At 51.2% G+C, this 19886-nt stretch overlaps 1 protein-coding gene across 1 annotated transcript; it reads left to right on the plus strand.

Moving 5' to 3' along the window:
• Nucleotides 1-13107: 13107 nt before the first annotated feature.
• Nucleotides 13108-19705, plus strand: LOC135315669 (BPI fold-containing family B member 4-like). Its single transcript, XM_064465146.1, has 9 exons — nt 13108-13868; nt 14346-14450; nt 14946-15092; nt 15841-15904; nt 16439-16499; nt 17189-17280; nt 17384-17426; nt 18174-18229; nt 18449-19705. The coding sequence occupies exons 1-8, from the start codon at nt 13435-13437 to the stop codon at nt 18203-18205; spliced, it is 978 nt and encodes a 325-aa protein (XP_064321216.1). The 5' UTR covers nt 13108-13434; the 3' UTR covers nt 18206-18229; nt 18449-19705.
• Nucleotides 19706-19886: the final 181 nt, after the last annotated feature.

Below are 19886 nucleotides of genomic sequence, written 5' to 3' on the forward strand. Positions count from 1 at the left end.
AGCTTTTACACCTTAGGCATCTTTCCACATTTTTCCGCATCAGCTTTGCTGTATGTGAAGTAGCCTCACAATTGCAGGCCCTGGTTCTTGTGGGGGACTTCAACAACCCTTATAATTTGCTGGAAAAGCAACGCAGCGAGGCATGTACGATCCAGCAGGTTCCTGTAGAACACTAAGGATAGCTTTTTGATGCAGGTGATGGAGGAGCCAAGACAAGATGTGCTGCTGGACCTTGTACTAATGAACAAGGAAGGGCTGGTTGAGGATATGAGAGTAGGGGGTTTCCTTGGCTGCAGCGACCACGAGACAGTGGAGTTCAGGATCCTGCGTGGTAGAAGCAGAGTGGCAAGTAGGATTACAACCCTGGACTTCAAGAGAGCCAACTTTGGCCTCTTCAAAGACCTGCTTGGAGGAATCCCATGGGTTAGGGCTCTAAAAGGTAGGGGGGTCCAAGAGACCTGATCAATGATCAAGGACCACTTCCTCTGAGCTCAAGATCAGAGCATCCCTAGGAGGAAGAAGTCAAGCAAAGGATCCAGAAGACCTGCATGGATGAGCAAAGAGCTTCTAGAGAAACTCAAATGGAAGAGGGAGGTTCACAGTATGTGGAAAAAAGGACTGACCACTTGGGAGGAATATAGAAACATTGTCAGGGTACGCAGAGATGCAAAGAGGAAGGCCAAGGTCCACTTGGAACTAAATTTGGCAAGGGATGTCAAGGATAACAAGAAGGGCTGGTGGATGTTCTTGCTGAGCCACTCTCCATCATCTTTGAAAGGTCATGGAGGACAGGAGGGGTGCCCAAGGCCTGGAGGGTAGCAATGTCACTCCAGTCTTCAGAAAGGGCAGGAAGGAGGACCCTGGAAACTATAGGCCAGTCAGCCTCACCTCCATCCCCGAGAAGGTGATGGAGCAGTTCATTCTGGAGGTCATCTCCAGACACGTAGAGGAAAAGAAGATTATCAGAAGTAGTCAACGTGGATTCACCAAGGGAAGATCATGCTTGACCAACCTGATAGCCTTCTATGATGGTGTGACTGGCTGGGTAGATGAAGGGAGAGCAGTGGATGTTGTTTACCTTGACTTCAGCAAGGCTTTTGACACTGTCTCCCATAATATCCTAATGGACAAGCTAAGGAAGCGTGGGTTAGATGAGAGGACAGAGTAGTGGGTTGAGAACTGGCTGAACGACAGAGCTCAGAGGGTTGTGATCAACGGGGCAGAGTCTGGCTGGAGACCTGTAGCTAGCGGTGTTCCCTAGGGGTCTGCGCTGGGTCCAGTCCTGTTCAACATAATCATCAATAGCCTGCATGAAGGGACAGAGTGTACCTTCACCAAATTTGCTGATGATACCAAGCTGGGAGGAGTGGCTGACATGCCAGAAGGCTGTGCTGCCATCCAGCGAGGCCTGGACAGGCTGGAGACCTGGGCTGGGTGGGACATGATGAAATTCAACAAGACAAAGCGTAAAGACCTGCACCTGGGGAGGAACAACCCCCCGCACCAGCACAGGCTGGGGGTGACCTGCTGCAAAGCAGCTCTGCTGAGAAGGCCCTGGGAGTGCTGGTGGGCAGCAAGCTGACCATGAGCCAGCAATGTGCCCTTGTGGCCAAGAAGGCCAAGGGTATCCTGGGCTGCATTAAAAGGAGTGTGGCCAGCAGGACAAGGGAGGTTATCCTCCCCCTCTACTCTGCCCTAGTGAGGCCTCACCTGGTGTATTGTGTTCAGTTCTGGCCCCCCCCGGTCAAGAAGGACAAGGAACTGCTGGAGAGAGTCCAGCAGAGAGCTGTGAATGTGATCAGGGGACAGGAGCATCTCCCTTGTGAGGAAAGGCTGAGAGACCTGGGTTTGTTCAGCCTGGAGAAGAGAAAACTGAGGGGGATCTTATCAATACTTGTAAATATCTGAAGGGTGGGTGTCAAGACAATGGGGTCTGACTCTTTTCTGTGGTGCCCAACGACAGGACAAGGGGCAACGGGCACAAGCTGGAACACGGGAAGTTCCACCTCAATAAACAAACCCCTTCCCCGTGTGGGTGCCAGAGCAGGGGCACAGCCTGCCCAGGGAGGCTGTGGGGTCCCTTCCCTGGAGACATTCACACCCCACCTGGACGCGGCCCTGTGCCCCTGCTCTGGGGGTGCCTGCTCAAGCAGGAGGGTTGGACGAGATGATCTCCAGAGGTCCCTTCCAGCCCCTACCATTCTGTGATTCTGTGATATAAGGACCCACAGTCCCTAAATGTTAAAGCAGAGGTGCCTTTGGACTGCTGTAAGGTCTCCCCTTGACTAAGAGCTGAGCACTGAAGACCAAAGCCAGGGTTTGAAATTTGGGATAAGACCAGGTAAATATGGTCAAAATAGTGGTATAGGCTGTTGTAAGCTTGGGAGAACAGAGCCACCATTTCACCTACAGGCCTTACAATATACTCTAGTAAACATGAAAAAACCATGGGGAAAATATGATAATGGTAGAAGTGAAAGTAAGTAATTCTGATTTATAGGTAGTGACTAGCCAGAAAAAATCAGAAAAGAATGGAATTTTAAAAAGAAAGGCTTTGTTCCAAATGTGAGTTACTTGTATAATTACAACATTAATTTGCATGCCCAGTCACCAGGCAGTTATTGCTGAGGGGGCTTCAGCGTTTTCTATAGGTTATGAGTAATCATTTCATACTGTAAGTTTAAAATTATGTCACAGTGACCAGGGATGGAAAGGCACAGGCTGCCCAGGGTGCCCATAAATAGGAATAAGCAAACAAGTGCTGGGGTTGTGCAGAGCTGGCATGAAAAAGTCCCTGAAGATGTGCGTACACCACCCTCCCTCTTCACCCCTTTTTGTGTGTGTCCAGATCTGTTTGCTGAATGTGGCGCTGACTCATGAACAGTTTTGGTCCTCCTAAAGCTCATGTTTTCTATTTACTGAAAAATTTTCACCCAGCTTGAAATATCCATCTCCCCTTCATCACCAGGGGGTTGCCCAGCCTGTTCCTACTCTTTTCCCATTGTCCTTCCCCAAGTCCTGCCAGCACCCACAGTGCTCCCAGCCAAGAAGAGGACACCATGCCACAGGTTCTGGGCATCGCCCTCTTGTATGCCCTGCTGATCCCATCACTAAGCAAGCCAAAAGATGCTGTCCTCACGCTCAGTAAAGACGTTTTAAGAGATGGTGGGTCACTCTGCCTCCTCTTAGTGAGATCCTGGGAAACAGGACTAGCAGTGGTCCTTGGGGGTTGGTGCTGTGGTACTAGCACAGCCTGATCAGACAGGGAAGGGAGGGGAACTGCACGTGGAAGGGCAAGAGCGTGAGGCTTGCACAGAAACCTCACTCTCCAAACTGAACCTGGAGTAATTTTTTTGTAATTAAAGTTTCAACAGGCCAGGCTTCTAAAAGGAGAGAGACATTGCTAATGTGGGAGCTTGCTCCTCCTGGGAGCCTGCATGTGTCAGGAGGTGCAAGCCACAGGCATCTCAATTATCTCACATTTAGATTTATCAGTGCCCAATCCCTGCAACTGTGCCACATCCTTTGCTGTCTTACTGGTGCAGCTGCAGACAAATTCCCCCAGGCTTCTTTACACAGCTCTTAACATGGTGCCTCCTGTCCTGGATCCCAAAGCCCTTTTTCTGTTGCATCATATATGGGAAAAACTGACAGTGGATACTTAGGAACTGGGATAGGCAACGATGGCAATGGAAAGAACAAACCCCTCAACAACCCATGCTTGAGGAGCACAATGAGTAATGGTGTGGGCTGGTGGCTGCCTGATGGTCCCTGCTCCATGGTTGCAGCAGTGGCTAGGAAGGCAGCTCTGCCTTAGAGGCTCATGGCAGGTGATGTTTCCAGCTCTTAGAGGCTCACTCAGGCAAGACAACACCCTCCAACATGCCCTCATAGAGGTGCTACTCAGAAATTAATGTCCCATCACAGATGGAAGCGGAGACCTGTTTGGTGGCCTTGGTGGAGGTCGCCTCGGTGGTGGTGGCATTGGTGGTCTGCTTGGTGGCTTGCTGGGTGGCAGTGATGAAGGGCTGCTCGGGGGACTGACTGGTGCTCTGCTTGATGGAGAAGGTGATGCCAGTGATGGCTTGCTGGGTGGAGGGGGTGGTGGAGGTGCTTATGGGGGGAGGCCCAGAAACCCTCCCAGAGGCTGGCCAGCAGCTGGTGGCAATGTCCTCAGGGGTGTCATCCCCACAGGGATAGCTGAAGGAGTGCTGGGACAAGGAAGTCTACTCGGTGATGGAGGTGTCCTCAGCACAGCAGGGATCACGGTAGCCCCGGTGGCCTTCTTGGCAGAGAAGGGCTTCTGGGCAATGGAGGGCTGCTGGGAGATGGCAGTCTGCTTGTCATCCTTGGGCAAGGTGGCTTGCTCAGCACTGTCCAGGGGCTCACCAGGTAAGGACAGCACCGCCTGGGCAACTTTCTGTGTGGGGGCAAACTCAGAGCTGTTTAGGGGGAGCAATGGTGATACTTCAGTAGATGCTTATATGTGTTTTGGAGCTGATCCTTTGAGATAAACACTGCCTGGAAGTCCCACCAGGTTTGCATCGCTGGATGCAAAAGAGCTTCTTGAGCTACCCAAGGAAAGTTAATGGAAGCTGTAGTTGAAAGGCACTTGCCCATAGAGGGTGCACCTTGAGAGGCACTTACACACAGAGGGTGCACCGAACTATATACATCGGCCCTGCGGAGCAGGTGCCATCGCTGCCAAACCAATGGTCACTTGTTTGCAACCATCCCATTTAACTCTAATTTGGAGCCCAGCACCAAGCAGAAGCAGAAGCACAAGCAATAATAAAGCAGCTAGAATGAAGCTTCTGCTAAAACTGGAAAATAACTAAAACAGGAAAATAACTGAGAAAACTTGGTGTCTTTTGCCATTTCTGGTCTAAATGGCCTCTGACTCACCCACCCCTTGAGCAGTGGCTTTGTGTGTGAGGCAGAGCCCAGGTGATGGGGTGCTGGGCTCAGAGCCATCACTCATGGTGTCTCCCTCACTGTCCCTTGTCCCTGCAGACTAAGGATCGTGGAGCTGATGCTCCCCAGGGTGTCCCTGCGGATTCTGCCTAGCATTGGCATCTACCTCAGTCTCTACACCCAGGTGGCCCTCAATGCCAAGAGGTAGGTTGGGCTGGTGCTGCTGGTGCTGCTGGTGGCAGTGCCAGCTGTGCCCCTGGGTCTTGTGGAAGCACCACCAAATGTTTTAATCTTACCCAAAGGCACCCCAGTGTGGGAGGAGAGAGGTGCAGCCCAAAGACTGGTCCCAGAAGTCTGAGTGGAGTGCGATGGTATCCCTAAAACCCTCTTTCTTTTCACACATTTTATACTATTATTTTTCAGGTGGAGCTTGAGTGACTCTAGTCATACATACCTTTATTATGTTTGGTGTAAAATTTCCTTGCTTTACTTTTAAAAGTGTAGACTAGATGAAATTCAAAGTGCATGCCCAGTGCGGGGTGGTCGCAGCTTAGAGGTGGGTAACTTTTGGGATGGAGGTGTGTTTTGGTATTATAATAATATTATATTGAACAAAGTTCACCAAAAGGACAGCATTTTGTCAAAAGTATGACGGACTGTTGGCCCAGGGTAGCAAATATGCAGCGTACCAGCTCCGTGGTGCCTCGAGTTCCCATTTATCACAGAGCCCAGCCGCGATGCCTCCACACCGCTCCACCCTCTGGACGACTCCTCTTAGCGTCAGTATGCCAAGTCCTCCTGGCATTGGCGACATCTAAGGTTACTAGGGAACTTCCATGGAATGGATTCCTCACATAGCAGCTGCACTTCACCCTGACAGCTGCTTTAATCCTGTATCTTTTCTAAAAACATAAGTTCAACTTCTAAGTCACCTCCAGTGATTATTCCACAGGGGTGTCTCGGGGGGCCTCCTCTTCACTGGGAAGAGGCTGCTCTGCTGAAGGTCACTCCTTTCCCCTTACAGAGCCTCCTAGGTTTGCTCAACATTGCAGTGGAAGTGAAATCACATCAAGGGTCAGGCTAACCATGGACAGCATGGGCTACCCCAAACTGACAACAGAAAGGTGCAACACCCTCCTGGGTAGCATTAAAGTCAGACTCCTGAAAGGGTGAGTGATGGAGGTGTCCTCCTCTGCTGGCATTAGCCACCTCACCACCAGGCTTTGCCAGCCCCCGGCCCACGCCTGCAGAACAGTGAATGCATGAGGGCACTTCCCATTGTGTGCCTGAGACCCGCAGGTGACTGCAACACCAGCAGCCACCATCCCTGCAGGTGACAGTCACTCACCAGCCATGTCATGGGGCTGAGTAACAGGCTGCTGGTTGTGGTGGTCCTTGTGTGCCCCTCACACAGCCACAGCAAATGGACATGTTGTCCCAGAGGACTGCACGACCCCACAGTGACCCCAGAGAGATATTTCTGTTCCATGTGCCACATTCACAGGTCATTTTAACTGATATTTCATGGGGTCTTCTAAGATGTAAGCATATGGTATGTAAACCACAGAAACCACTTGGCCTTAGGTAGTTTCTGCTCATTTAAGGAGACAATATGCTAGTAGATAAAAAGCAGCAATTAATTTCCCACTGGCTATTTTGGAATGCAAATTACACTTATCTCATGAAAAATCCAAGCATAGACAGTGCACTTTGCTGCTGCAGTTGCCTTCCTCCGAGAGGTCTGTGTTCTGCACCATTCACAAGGAATTGTTTAACAAGACCCCTTTACTTTGCAGCAGGATTTTTTCATGGTGCTCCTTTATTTTTCCACAGCCTTCTCCCAGTTGTGTGTAATTTATTGGCAAGGGTCCTGAACAAACTTCTTCCTGATGGAAAAAGCCTCCGCTCTGAAAAGGAGCAGTGAGTCCAGAAAGCTGCAGTGCAGCTCCCGGCACAGCCACTATCCCAGGGCTGCTGTATCCACCCGCCCGCCCGCCCAATGTTTTCGGATTATCAAGGGGTGTATGTCATGTCTCCATCTGCTTGGGAAAAGCTGCTCCCTCCTTCCAAATGCAAGGTCAGCAAGACAGACAGGCCTGCCTAAGTGTCTGGGATTTTCTAATGATGTTCTGGACTGTGTTATGGGCTAACTGAATCTCTCCTCCTTCCTCCTGAAAGCTCCCGAGTCGCTTCAGCAGTCCTACGTAGGCTCCTGGGACCCAGTCCTAACCCCGCTTCTCTGATGAAGGGCAAGGTGCCCAGGGCCAGACCCAGCGCTGGTGCAGCCTCAGCAGCACTGTGGAGTCACCAGCGGGGAATGCCATCCCATGCGCCCAGTGCTCCCATTCCCAGGGAAAGTGTGGCAGAGCCGAGGTGGACTGTGTGTCTTGTCTGGCTCTGAATGCGGGTAACTCACTGTCCCTCCCCGACTCTTGCAGCTCTGCCCGGTGGTCGACATTGCCCTGGGACTTGCCAATGGCCAGCAGGGTGTTGTGAACTGTAAGTACTTGGTGGGTCCCATGACTTCCCCTGCCTTCCCCCTGTGTCACCTCCACTCTGGCCGTGCAAGGACTGCCACAGTATTCCCCCTGCTGCACCCCAGGCAGGAAGAGCAAATCCCCCCACTTCACCCCAGGTCTGCCCTGTTCAGGGAGTGGTGACCCCTCAGCAGCTCCCTGCCCAGACCCTGTCAGCCCTGGGCAGCAGCCGGGGAGCAGTGGCCCAGTGTGCCTGGAGGGATGCTGTCGCCTCCCCACATCTCCCCTTTCTCCATCTCAATCACAGACACAAGGACCCCTGGGTGCACGAGGGTGACATTGATGGGGTGAGCTGTGAGCTGTCCCTTCCATTTGCAGTGGTGGCATGCATTGCTCGTCAGGGAAACGTCTCCTGTGGCATTACCGCTCAGCACAGAGCACTTGAAGCCAAAGCCAAGTGGCTGCCCTGAGTCCGCCTCTGAGCAGGGCTCTTCCAGAAAAAAACCTGCCGGGCAGGGGAGGGGGTATTTGCACCTGAGCCCAGCAGGGCATCGCTGAGGTCCTTCCTCCCCCCAGCACTGGTGCACCTGAGTTTGCTGGGCAGTATCCAGTACACTGTGTCCAGCCTTCCTCTGGTAACCAGCCAGTTCCTTCAGGTAGACTTGAACATAGCTCTTGCATCTTCTCCTTCCATCTATGTACAAGGTTTGTGCTATTTCACTTGGGTTTGAGAAGGTATCCTCGGGCTGTCCCTGGGGCCACCTGCACCTGAGCAGTGGGCTCCAAGGTCGCTGTGGAAAGCCTGGGGAAGTCCTGGCTGGGTGCCCTGCTCTTGCTGCTGCTGTTGTCATTGGAGAGTGCAATGGGTTTTGCATTTCATGATTTCTGGAGAAGGAAGTGTCACAGGGCCTGACTTGGCATGGTCATGTGTGCAGCAATTTCATACTGAAGGAACATGAAATTAACCATAAAGGCAAATATTGCAAACATTTTGGCCTGTGCTTCCTTCCCCTGTAACTCCAGACTGTTGCTGGGCGAGCCGCAGGAGGCCTGGTGGACTATCCTCTGGGAAAGCCAGAAACTGTCCCCACACCACCGCAGGTCCCCCTGCCACCCCTGCCACCAATGGTGGATACCAGCTCCTCCCAGCTGGGCCTCTCTGTGAACTTCCTCAGGTTGGTGCTGTCTGTCCTGCAGCAGGACGGTGCCCTGGACCTGGCCACCTCCACTGCCTAGCTCTGGGTTTGGAATTACTCAGGGCTGTCAGCCATGCACACTGATCCCACCGTGTAATGCCTTAGCACCTCTGTACTATCTATCAGGGTGTTTGCTATCTTAGGCAAAAAAAGTGAGAGACCGTGTGGTAAAAGCCTCAGGCATGTTGCTGGTGAAAGCAGATCCTGTTGAAAACTTCCACATACGTGCAGCATTTCTCTCTTCTCTGTTACAGTTTCATGAACTCCTGCCGCTAACAACACCAACCCTTGGAGCCCTGGTTCCTGTGGTGAGTCTTAATTTACCCTTGCTGCATAAGCCTGTCAGAGAAGCAGTGTCCAGGGCAGGGGAGGTCTCCCTGTCTCTTCCTTCTCAGAAGTATCATCTCAGATGTCCCATGGACTTGAACAAGCTCCGACTTAAGTCCAAAACTGGAAACCATGGCAGGCCAGAGCCCAGTTTGTCACCCTGTCCTCTGCATTTCTCGGGTCACAGACGAGCCTTGCAGCTGCCCCATCTGCCTGGATGCAGGGCTGTCTGTGGTTCCCCAACCAGGATGAGATGCTCTCAGTGAGACTCAGGGCATCCACGCAGCTGAGTGCTCAGGTAGCTTGACTTAAGCCAGCTGAGATACAGATTGTTGGACTGGAGCAATTCGGGATTAGATCTGCCCCCTGAGAGCAGTACTGTGCAAATGCTGCCGGAGTAGGCAGCCTGCTTTCTGGCTCCTGGTTCCTTATTTGTTCTGCCTGGTCCAGCGTCAGCACTGTTTGTGCTCCTGCCAGCAGAAACTTTCCATTTTTGGATGTTGACAGGTTTCTGAGGTGCACCCTGAGCCATGTGAATTGCTGCTGAAAATTGCAGTCCCTGAAGCACCTGTGGCAACCTTAAAGAAAAATAAAACGTGATCCAGCTCATGGCTACAACAGAGGTGGTGGTGATCCATCCAGTTGATGTTCAGAGGTGCCTCTGCCTTCTGAATATTGGATGGATGGATGAATCCACCCTGAAAAACACCTGGAACCTCAGACTCAGGTTTCTCTGTCATTTTTCATGCTCCTTTTCCCTTCCTCTCTGTATTTATTTCCCCATTTTCTTCTATTTGCTGTCTCTCAAGCCTCCTTTAAACTGCCAAGATCCTTCTTGGAGGCACAAGTCATCTCCTGCGTACCTCTGGGTGACAGGCAGATTTCATAGCATAGCTGGTATGCCATAAATCCACACACTCTTTAGTTCATGATAACTTTTTTTTTTAACTAGCCTTGTGCTATTTCTGTACATAATTAGCTTGTTGGGAGGTAATTGCTCACCTCTCACTGTCCTCAGATCCTTGTGCTCTGCTGAATATGATGGAGCATCCCCTGGTGAGGAGCTGCCCCAAACTGTCCCTGGGACCTTCTGCTCAGCCAGAGACCCGGGAGAATCCCCAACCCCTGTGGCAGCCCCTTTCACCCTGGCTGCTCTGAGATTGTCTCATAGGAACCGTGATGCTCAGGGAATGGTCTGGGGTCTGCATGCCCCATGGAAATCTGGAGGTGCAGAGATGAGAGGGATCACAGATTTCCACTTCCCTGCCTTGGCAGCAAGGGCTGCCCTGGGCTGGACACCGCTGCTGCCATAGCCTTGAGCAGGTATGTGCTGCTGTCTGCAAAGCGTGGCACCATCTGCACCACAGCCACGGCCATGCTGGGCACCCTCAGCACACACGGTTCTGGTGACTGCCTTTGTGGCAGGGACTGGGGCTTTCAGCAGGACCGCGTGTGCAGGAAAGCTTTGCAGCCAGGGGCTGCTGGGTGCCAGGATCTTCCTGCTCTGCTCTGGCACACTTTGGGAGAGCAAAGCAAGAGATACACTGAGTAGCTGTGAGCAGCAACAGCCACCTGTGCCGCAGCCTGTATCCCGACCATGGCCACGGCCGGCCATGCTGGGCCATGTGCAAGGAGCTGTGTTGCACTGGGCTGGATGGGACCTGATCCAGAGCATCCCCTGCCTGGGAATGTGAGTCCCTGCCCCAGCACCCAGGGACTGCGGGGGGATGCTGTGCTGGACCCTCGGACCTGGCACAGCTGCCCCAGGCATATGCTGTCTTGAAAGTCAGAGGTGGCAGGAGGGGACAAGCCCCGAGGAGCAGGGTGGCAGTGTGTTCCTGCCAGGCAGGAGAGGCAGTGGGCACCACACCCAGCCTGAGGGGAAGGGGATGAGCCACTGGGCTTGATGGGTGCTGCTGGCCATGGTCCAGCACTGCTACTTGAGCATTCAGAGTCAGGCTGGTGTAAGGTTCATAATTCACAGCCAGCGAAGCAGAACTGTTCCCACTTCATCCCCCCTGGACTTTCCTTGTTCCTGCAGTTCAGGTACTTAAGAGCTGCTCCTGCCAGCCACCACTGGGAAGCTGTGGGCAGCTGCAGCACAACATCAAAGGGCTCCAGGTAAGTGGCATTAAGGTACCGTGGCCACAGAGATCCTGTTCCCATTAGACAACCTACAGCAAAGTGTAACTCAGCTTTAAAAGCAAGAATTTTAATGATGTTTTCCTTTGATTTCAGTAGCTGCATTTAATCATTTATGAAATTAATTTTTAAAGGTAGTAGAGCTCTTGCTTGTCAAATTCTGTGTTTATTTTTGTTGTTGTTGTTAAGTTTGTTATAATGACTAAGCTAGCAGAAATGACTAGGATTTTTTTCATGATCTTGGTGACCAGAATTCAGAATGATTTTCAGTTGAACGGATCTCATCTCAGCTGGCATAAAATAAGTGGTTATCTACAAAGCCATACATGCATTTTGCATGTATAAGATGTTCGGCTTGCTTAAATGCGTCTGACCAAGGAGGTACCAACCTGATAGATATCGTTAATAACTGCAGAGACAGTTGTCTACTTTGTCACATATTCTCTCTAAGAGTTCTTCTAAAAGACCTGAAAACCATTTTGGCACCCTTTTACAATGCTACACACGTCTTGCAGAGACCCTCCAACAAATCCCACTGATTTTATTTGACGCGATTTTCAATGGAAGCTGCTCAAGCCTCTATCTTTCTCTCCTGTTCAATAATCACAGCTACAGGAGCTGTGCATCATTACATGCTGATCAAAGGGAAAATGTAAAAGACAGTCTAGTGAATTAAAGTCTAATTTAATTGTGCCAAGAACTGTCATAGAGGGATTTTTTTAAAGTATCTGGAAGAGATAAAGAAGTTGTTCAGTCTGACCTAAATAATGTTATTTCTTGGTGCTGAACCTCAAATCTGCAGCCCATACCTAGTTTTTCTCAGAAGAGACAAACAGGGGTGTCTGGCCTGGGAGGTGGGCTGTGCAGGCTGGTGCTCCCTTAAACTGCGACCTACAGCAGTGCCTTTTTTTTCATTTCTTTGCAAACACCTTTCTGGGCATAAACAAACACTCCACAGCATTGGTTGCAACCCCAAGAAGTCCAGCTCATGTGGAAACGTAAGTCCTTGGAGGTGCTTTCTTTTGACTAGAGGCAGATCAAATACAGGGAAAGTGGGCTCTATTCATAGCCTGAGCGGAACAAGATGAGAAGAACAAACAACCTGCCCGCGGAAAAGTGAGTCTGATTTTGGCTGTGCTTTGAGCTTTAATAACACAAGGTGTTCTTCATAACAGGGAGAAGGACTCGACTTTGACACATACCATTTTTTATCTGGCTGTGCCCCTTCAAATGTTCTACATTCAGGGCCATTTCAGAACAGTTGGAAGCCATCCGTCTTGCTTGGTACAAGGTCCTCCTGCCTCATATCCACCCCTCTTTTTCTATTTAAAATGGATTTTTCTCCCTCCAAGCTTCCCAGCTCTGCAGTGTGGTAGCCCAGCTGGGCATGGAGACATCAATGACTCTGGAGGAGCACGGTGACATGCTTATCAGTTGATCCCTGATAATCCGAAGCAGTTTGACCTTTCTGGGTGGAAAAGGTTGTTGTGGGTCCAGGCAGGTCCCCTGTGGCTGGGAGGCAGTGCCTGGGGGCTGCATGTCCAGGGGAGACCTGCCCACTGCCCTGGAGCAGCACACATGAAGCATAGAGAGCTGGACCAGTGCGCAGGCTGCCAATTCCCATGTGGTGATTGGGCTGGTGATTGGGCTGATGTGGGTCTCTCCACAGGTGCTGGGACCAGAGATGCTGACTTTCTGGTGTCTTGTCCTCCTTGGGGGCCTCCTTCCCCCCTTCCAGGGCCTCCTCAAAGTGGGCAGTGTCCTTGGGCTGAGCCCAGCACAATCCAAAGACGGTAAGATCAGAGGTTTTCCATGTTGCCCAAGGGAGCATCGTGGCACAGGCGGCCATGCCCGCCTCGGTCCTGGTGTGTCCTGTGCCGCGTCGGGCTCATGGAGCATCCCTCTGTGCATCAGGAACCTGCCTCCTGGAAGGCTCAGCTTCATGGGGAACCCAACTTTGCGCAAGGATGCTCAGGGGTTCCCCATGAGACTTCACGAGCAGGTCAACCTATTGTGGCTGAACCAACTTTTCTCATCAATGAACACTTTCCAATAGTGGAAGTCTGATTAGTAACTGAGACTTTCTTGGTGCAGGTCTGCTTGGTACTGGTCTTCTTGGCAGTAAAGGTCTCATCAGCAGGAAAGGTGGATTGCTTGGCACAGGGCTGTTTGGTGAAAGTGGGCTACTTGGTACCGGCATCCTTGGCACTGGAAGTCCAAGTGGAGGAAAAAGTGGAGGTACCCTTGATGAAAGAAATGAATCCAGCAGACCTGAAGTTCCTGGCACAGGCCTTCTGCCTGAGCAAGGTCTCGTTGGCAAGAGCCCACTTGAGAGAGGAGAGCTTCTTGGAAATGAAAACCAGAACAGTAATGGAGGTATGGCTGTTGCAGGAGGACAAGCTGACAGCGGTGGTCTGCTCAGCGCAGGCATCCTTGGTGGGGAAGGCCTTGGCAATGGTCTCCTTGGCAATGGTCTCCTTGGTAATGGCCTCCTTGGCAACAGTCTCCTTGACAGTAAAAGCCTTCTTGGAGATAAAGATCTGGTTGGCACAGGGCTGCTTAGAAAAGTTCTTTTAGGCAGTGGAAGTATACTTGGTCTCGATGGTCTGCTGGGTGAAGGAGGACTACTGGGTGAAGGAGGACTACTGGGTGAAGGAGGACTGCTGGGTGAAGGAGGTCTGCTGGGTGAAGGAGGACTACTGGGTGAAGGAGGACTGCTGGGTGAAGGAGGACTACTGGGTGAAGGAGGACTGCTGGGTGAAGGAGGACTGCTGGGTGATGGAGTCCCTCGCAAGTCAACTCACTTAGCCTGGTAAGTCAGAGCAGAAGCACAATGGTTGTGCTCGTTGCAGGGTAATAAATGACATTCAGAGGAGAGGTTCCCCTAAAGGGGTGCTCTGGGGGACCAGATCCTCCCTGTTATACAAATCACCAGTCTTGGACTCACAGCTCACATGAGGAGCTGCGACAGAGGAAATTCCAACCAGAGATGGGAAAAGTCTTCCCGATGAGAGTGACGTGACACTGCAATAGGCACCCCTAGAGGTGGGGGAATCTCCACCCTTGGAGATGGTCAAGACTCAGGGGTACACAGCCCTGAGCAACCTGACCCTGTTTTGAAGTTGGCTTTTCTTGGAGCAGGGCCTTGCCCTTCCCCACCTACACATTTAACTGAGAACATCCACATACGTAATGGGTCAAATGATGAACAGGAAGAGATGGGACTGTAGGGTCTGCTCCTGCTGATGCTGCCAGGCCAAGGTGGGTTTGCTTCGGTGTTGACCCTCAGGTTGAAGGTGCTGAACCTCGAGAATGTCCGAGTGTCATGGAACGTCCTTCACGGGAGCGAGCTCGTGCTGAACTTGTGCTCAAGGCTGGTGCTGCGCTTGCCAGGGTGAGCAAGGCTGGTGGGCAGAGCGACGCCATGGGTGCTGGGGAGGATGGGATGTTGCGGGTGTTGGAGAAACATCCCCAAAAGCTAAGCAAGGGACTGGTGAGGAAAGCTTTGTGCTGTACTGGTGCCTCTCCCTGGGGACATTTCCAGCAGTCCTCTCTCCAAAGGCAGAGTCTCAGTCTGTGGCAGCTGGCAGAGGCAGAGGTCCTCCTGTGGACAATTTGTTGGAAGCAAAGTGCCAAGAAGGCTGCATGCTCCTTTATGTCCACTTGTCCTTCCTCCTCCTGAAGACAGAAGTGTCCTGGAAACCCCTCTGTGCCTGTTTGCATACTGGGGCTTCAAAGATCTGCTTACAGGACCAGGAGCCTGATGGAAGTCCTGAGACTAAAACTTTGTCCCAGCTGAGCCCAAGCTTGCAATTCAGCCACAGATACTGTTCTTCTGGGATGCTTTGGTATCCTCCATAATCCTTCAAACCACTTCCTTATTTTTCAGGATTTTTAACTTTCTGAGCGGATCCTCAGTAGAAACGAACATCACATCACATATCGCACTGACACAAGACACCCCCGGTGACCTCAAGTTAGTTATTAAGGATTGCAGCCACCTACTCGGTGGCTTCCGTGTCAACCTGCAGAAGGGGTGAGTGGGCGTGTTCATCACCACCAGGCTCGTGTTTTGCACCAAGCAGCTGGTCATAGAAGCCCTGAGGTGATTTGCAAGGACAAATTAGTCACGTGCAGGAGCAGAGCCCAACCTACCTGGGCTGACCTGGGGCTCAGCTGAGGCCCCTGGCATAGGACTGCATTTTGCACTGGAGGCAGGTTTCTCCATCCCTCACCCCTGAGCTGCCCAGCCAGGATCTAGTTTCCAGAATTGAGACCACTTCACAGAGAAGGTTAATTCAGCAAAAATCTCAGAGGCAGCATGCAGAGTAAACGGCAGCTCCATTATCAAGCAATAATGAGTTCATGGGTTTTTCTCATAGAAAAGCTGATATTTTTCTGAGAAATCTGCAAGGGGATGGGATATTGGTATGTGCACAGGGAAGCAGTTAAAATAATGGGCAGGACTAGCGTGGGTCAGCTCTGTGCATGTTTGCAGTGGGGTGAAATTTCAGTCTCAAATCTGGGCACAGATTTACACATTAACAATCAGATTTTGAGAAGCAGATAACAAAGTCCTCAGCATCTATAATTCCTGCTAAAGCCTGGGGGAGCTGTGGCCTCGCAGCATCTTTTAACATCAGAGATAAGAGAAGACAATGGGTGCTCCTCTTTGGTGTTTGCAGCACTGCAGACCAGCAGAGGAGTTCAGATTTGCCTTGATGCTGAGCCCCAGGTTTTGACAACTTCCCTGGTAATTTTTGTCTGTCTTTTTTACTTTCCAGCTTCCTCACCAATCTGGTGAGCCATTTGCTGAACACTTCTCTTCGGTCTCTTGTACCTGCACTGGTGAGTGCCTGAAAGTCTGCTGTAAGAAGCTGCACTTTAACTGAAATTACTGCCCTTCTCATAATTGTCCAGCAGATTTACATATACATACATATATATATATATGTGCATGCACAGACATACGCCTACATCCCATAAGTGAATTCCACAAAATTCCTTGATCTTTCTTATAGCCAAGATTTATTTGTTAGAAGTAATTCAAATTCCATCATGCAATGTTACGGGATAATTTGTAACCAATTGCTTTCTGAAACGCCTTCTGGTACCGAGACGGTGCGGTAAGCAGAAGTGACAGCCTCACTTAGCAAAAAGGAGCTTATTAGAAAATCTTTTATTCTGTTAAATAGAATCTGTGCCATCTTGAGAAGAGGGCTGAACAATTTCTATTGCTCTTTCTCCATGGAGGAAACTATGCTGTAGGAGCTGATTGTTCCATCTTGATTTAAAGTCTCTGAAACTCAAACAATGTTAGGGAAACATGCTGCTACACCTATGATGTTCTCACCAAGATTTTGCCACTTGTTACCATTGCAGCTTTGCCCATTAGTGAATATTTGGGTCAGCATCATCAATATTAAACTACAACTCCTCAACTGTAAGTCGTTAACTTTTCTTTTTGTATTAATTTTTAGTGACACGAGTTTTGCATGTCTAGCCATCTTTACAGGCAGTGGGTGTCCTCAGGAGAGCTAGAGCTAGAAGTTGCTCTGCACGGACCAGGAGCAGCCCCACATCACCTGTTAAGCTGCTGTGGGTGGCACGGTCCTGACTCACACCCCCCGCTGCTGCCTGACATCACGAAAGCACCATGATCTTGCTGTTCTCATGGTTGTTCTTCTAACTGGGGCCATACCTGAGCTGCTGCCCAGAGAGGCAGCTCTGCTGGGACCCCCCCAGTTTGCAGCACCATGGAGCCAGGGGGTTTTCCCTCCTCTGCTCTGTTGACTTCAAGTTCTGCACAGATGCAATTGCTGTCTCATTGCATGCAACATCGTCCCCATTTATCCAAAACATTTCCTCTGTGATGAGACATGTACCAGGTAGCTCCAGGACAGAGGCTTTCATGGAAGCCTTTGAACCCTGGGAGGTTTGAGACCCACAGGAAGGATGAGGGATTTTTCCTCCTCTGGTGCTGCGGACATTGCTGAGCAGGGACTTTGCTCTCCCAGCCTCTTCCAGATGCTCCACTTGCCAGCACAGCTCCGGGCAGGCAGAGCACTCCAGCAGGCTCCTGAATGGGGCCGCCACCTCTGCTCAACCCTGACAGCCTCTCTCTCTCCCCAGGTATAATCCCCTTTGGACTCCTGGGGAAAATCCATTCTGCCCTCTACAGTTTGCCCGTGACATCTGGGCAGTTCGTGGAGCTGGATTTGCAGGTACGGCTGTGTCCTGTCCCTGGTCCCCACCGCACTGCCTGCCCTCCCACCCTCCACAGCTTCTGCAGTCAGGCACTTTAACCCCTCCTTGCTTTTTTTGCAGAATTCCCCATTCCCAAGCACCTTCATCAACTGGCTCCTTCAGAGTAAGTCTGGCCCCTATGCCATGATGGGGATCCCCACTGGTGTCTGTGAGCCAGAAAAGGGCAGCAGCCACAGCAGCAGGGATGCACAGAGGGGACACAGCCCTGGCATGGGGTAGTGGCCAAGAGCAGGGAGCAGGTCCCCATGGCTGCAGGGTGCAGCCAAAGGCATAGGGTGCTGATGCATCTTGGGGTGGTCTGACACAGCGCTCCCACCCCACACAGCACAGCGGTGCTGTGGGGTGTTTGGGGTCCCTGTCCTCGGAGACATCCCCTGGCTCAGGCACAGGCAGGTTTACCCCTGAGCAGTGACTGCTTCACTGAGCTTGGCAGCTCCGGGCATATGGTCAGAGACAAAGTCTGTGCGCCCCTACTTATGCCCTGCACAGCCCTGGAAAAGTCATTTCACCTCTCATAAAAGGATTTAATAATATTTACTTAATAGGACTGAATAATGGTCCTCAGGATGCTGTGAGGATTAATTGATATTTGCAGAGGTGATTGGAAGAGCTTTCAGCTTCATATGCATGCAAAGTTAATATATAGAGGAGGGAAGGAAGAGTTGGAAGCCATCCCAGTTTCCCCAGAGGTGTATTCCTCAGGGCACTAAATCATGTCTGCCCATAAAGCCGGGGGCTCTCAGGCTGCCGGTGCATCGGGCACTGCAGAGCTCTGTTCTGAAGGTGGGGCTGCTGGGGCTCAGGGGGGCTGGGGACTGGAGCAAAACTGACCTGGGTCCCTCTCCTCCAGCCACAGGCATCAATCCTGGAAGCAATCTGTAGCCACATGGATGGCAGTGCCGTGGGGTAAGAACAATTTCCTAGCTGGGGACCTGGCTCAGCACTCTGCTGCTGGACGTGCCAGTGCTGGTGCTGGTGTCGGTGCTCATGCCTGGGCTGGGTGAGAAAAGCCCACCAGGGCTGACCCTGCTGCCTGGTAGTGGGAAGTGATGGGGTGGGGGGAGCACGGGGCTGCCACTCCAAGCTCCTGCTCTGCCTGAAACCTCTGCTCTGGCTTCCCCCCAGGTGCCCCCATGGGCGATTCCCACTGCTCCGCCCTGAGGAAGAGGAGGGAAGGGAGGAAGGTGACTTGATACTCAGAGAATAGGCTTGAAAATGAACCAACCTAACTAATCAACCCAAGCAAGAAAATATATTATTTCTTCTGCATTACATTTCAGCCTTATCAGGCTTTGGTGTCTCCGTCCAGCCTAGGGTTAGTCGTGCCGATGGTTATCTGTGCCAATGGTTAGACATATCAATGATTATCTATGCCAATGGGAATCCGTGCCAATGGTTATCCATAGCAATGGTTAGCCACACCGATGGCTAGCTGTGCCGATGGTCAGCCACACCAATTGTGCTGCTGGCGGCAAAGCCAGAGGCAGGAGCCCCGGGCCATGCCCACATGCCCTCCTAACTGGCATGGCCATAAGCCATTCGTTATGGCAATCACTGGCAAAGATACTGACCTGACCTTCCAGTCCTTACTCATGAACACTCGAGTTGTGCCTGGACTGGGGCTGTGGTTTGGGCCAGGTAATTGCTCAGCACAGAGGAGACTTTCCTGGTGCTGGACCAAGCCAGCTGAGCCGGTGGCAGTGATTTGGTCCCTGTGCAGCTGCCCAGTGGGAATTTTGTGAGTTTGCACCAACTGCACCAAATTCCCATGAAGGGAAGAGAGAAAAAGGAGAAACGCTGATGAAATGCTTTGTCTTTGCTCTCCTTCTGCTTCTTGATTAGTTTACCATTTCAAAAGGAAATTTTGCTGTTTCCAGTGATTTCATAGTGTTAAAAAGAAGGCAAAAAAGGCCTGCAGTCTAATCCATACGTGTACTTAGTTGATTTGTTCCCTAACAGTTATGCTTTGAACTGATCAGAGTAAATGTTATCCTGTCTTGTAATCTCCAAGTGGATTTGGATGTGTTGCATTGTGGGTGAGGCGGATTCACATCCCTTCTGTTGCTCCTTACAGTAAAAAGGATTTTTCTTCATCTGCATTCAGCACGTGGTTTGGTTTCTTTCCAAATTGCCAAAGGATTTTTGCATTTGCAAGGGTTTTGTTATTTATCTCTCCTATCAGCTACAGGAGTAACTCACATGCAAAGAATATTTAATAGATAACTCTGCTGGGAAGGTAGGGAACCATGATGAGCTGCAGTCCAAGGGCCCAGTCTAAGCCCTGCCCAGTCCTGATGGATCTGTGCCTCTCACAATTTCAAGTAGCTCCAGAAATGTGGTCAATGTGAGAAATAAATATTCCCCTCATTTGTTTTTATGCAGATTTATTCTGCCCTTGTCCCTGAGCTGCTGGTTCTTTTATTCTCTGTTCCTGCTCCCTGCTTGTTGCCAGTGAGCGGAGAGCTGTTTGACATGAATAAACACGTCTCTGGTGCCCTGCTGGGGCAGCCCCCCGAGGCTGGGGTCGGGAGCCCCGGGACCCTGGGGGTGAGAAGGCAGCAAT

The sequence above is a fragment of the Phalacrocorax carbo genome, chromosome 14, assembly GCF_963921805.1.
Source record: "Phalacrocorax carbo chromosome 14, bPhaCar2.1, whole genome shotgun sequence".
Classification (NCBI taxonomy): Eukaryota; Metazoa; Chordata; class Aves; order Suliformes; family Phalacrocoracidae; genus Phalacrocorax; species Phalacrocorax carbo.

Excerpts from the sequence above, each read along its gene's own strand:
- LOC135315669 (XM_064465146.1), top strand. The coding sequence starts at position 13,435 with ATGGCTGTTGCAGGAGGACAAGCTGACAGCGGTGGTCTGCTCAGCGCA. Across the intron at positions 13,869-14,345 it reads AAGTCAACTCACTTAGCCTG|GTTGAAGGTGCTGAACCTCG; the intron begins GTAAGTCAGAGC and ends GTTGACCCTCAG. Across the intron at positions 15,905-16,438 it reads GGTCTCTTGTACCTGCACTG|CTTTGCCCATTAGTGAATAT; the intron begins GTGAGTGCCTGA and ends TTACCATTGCAG.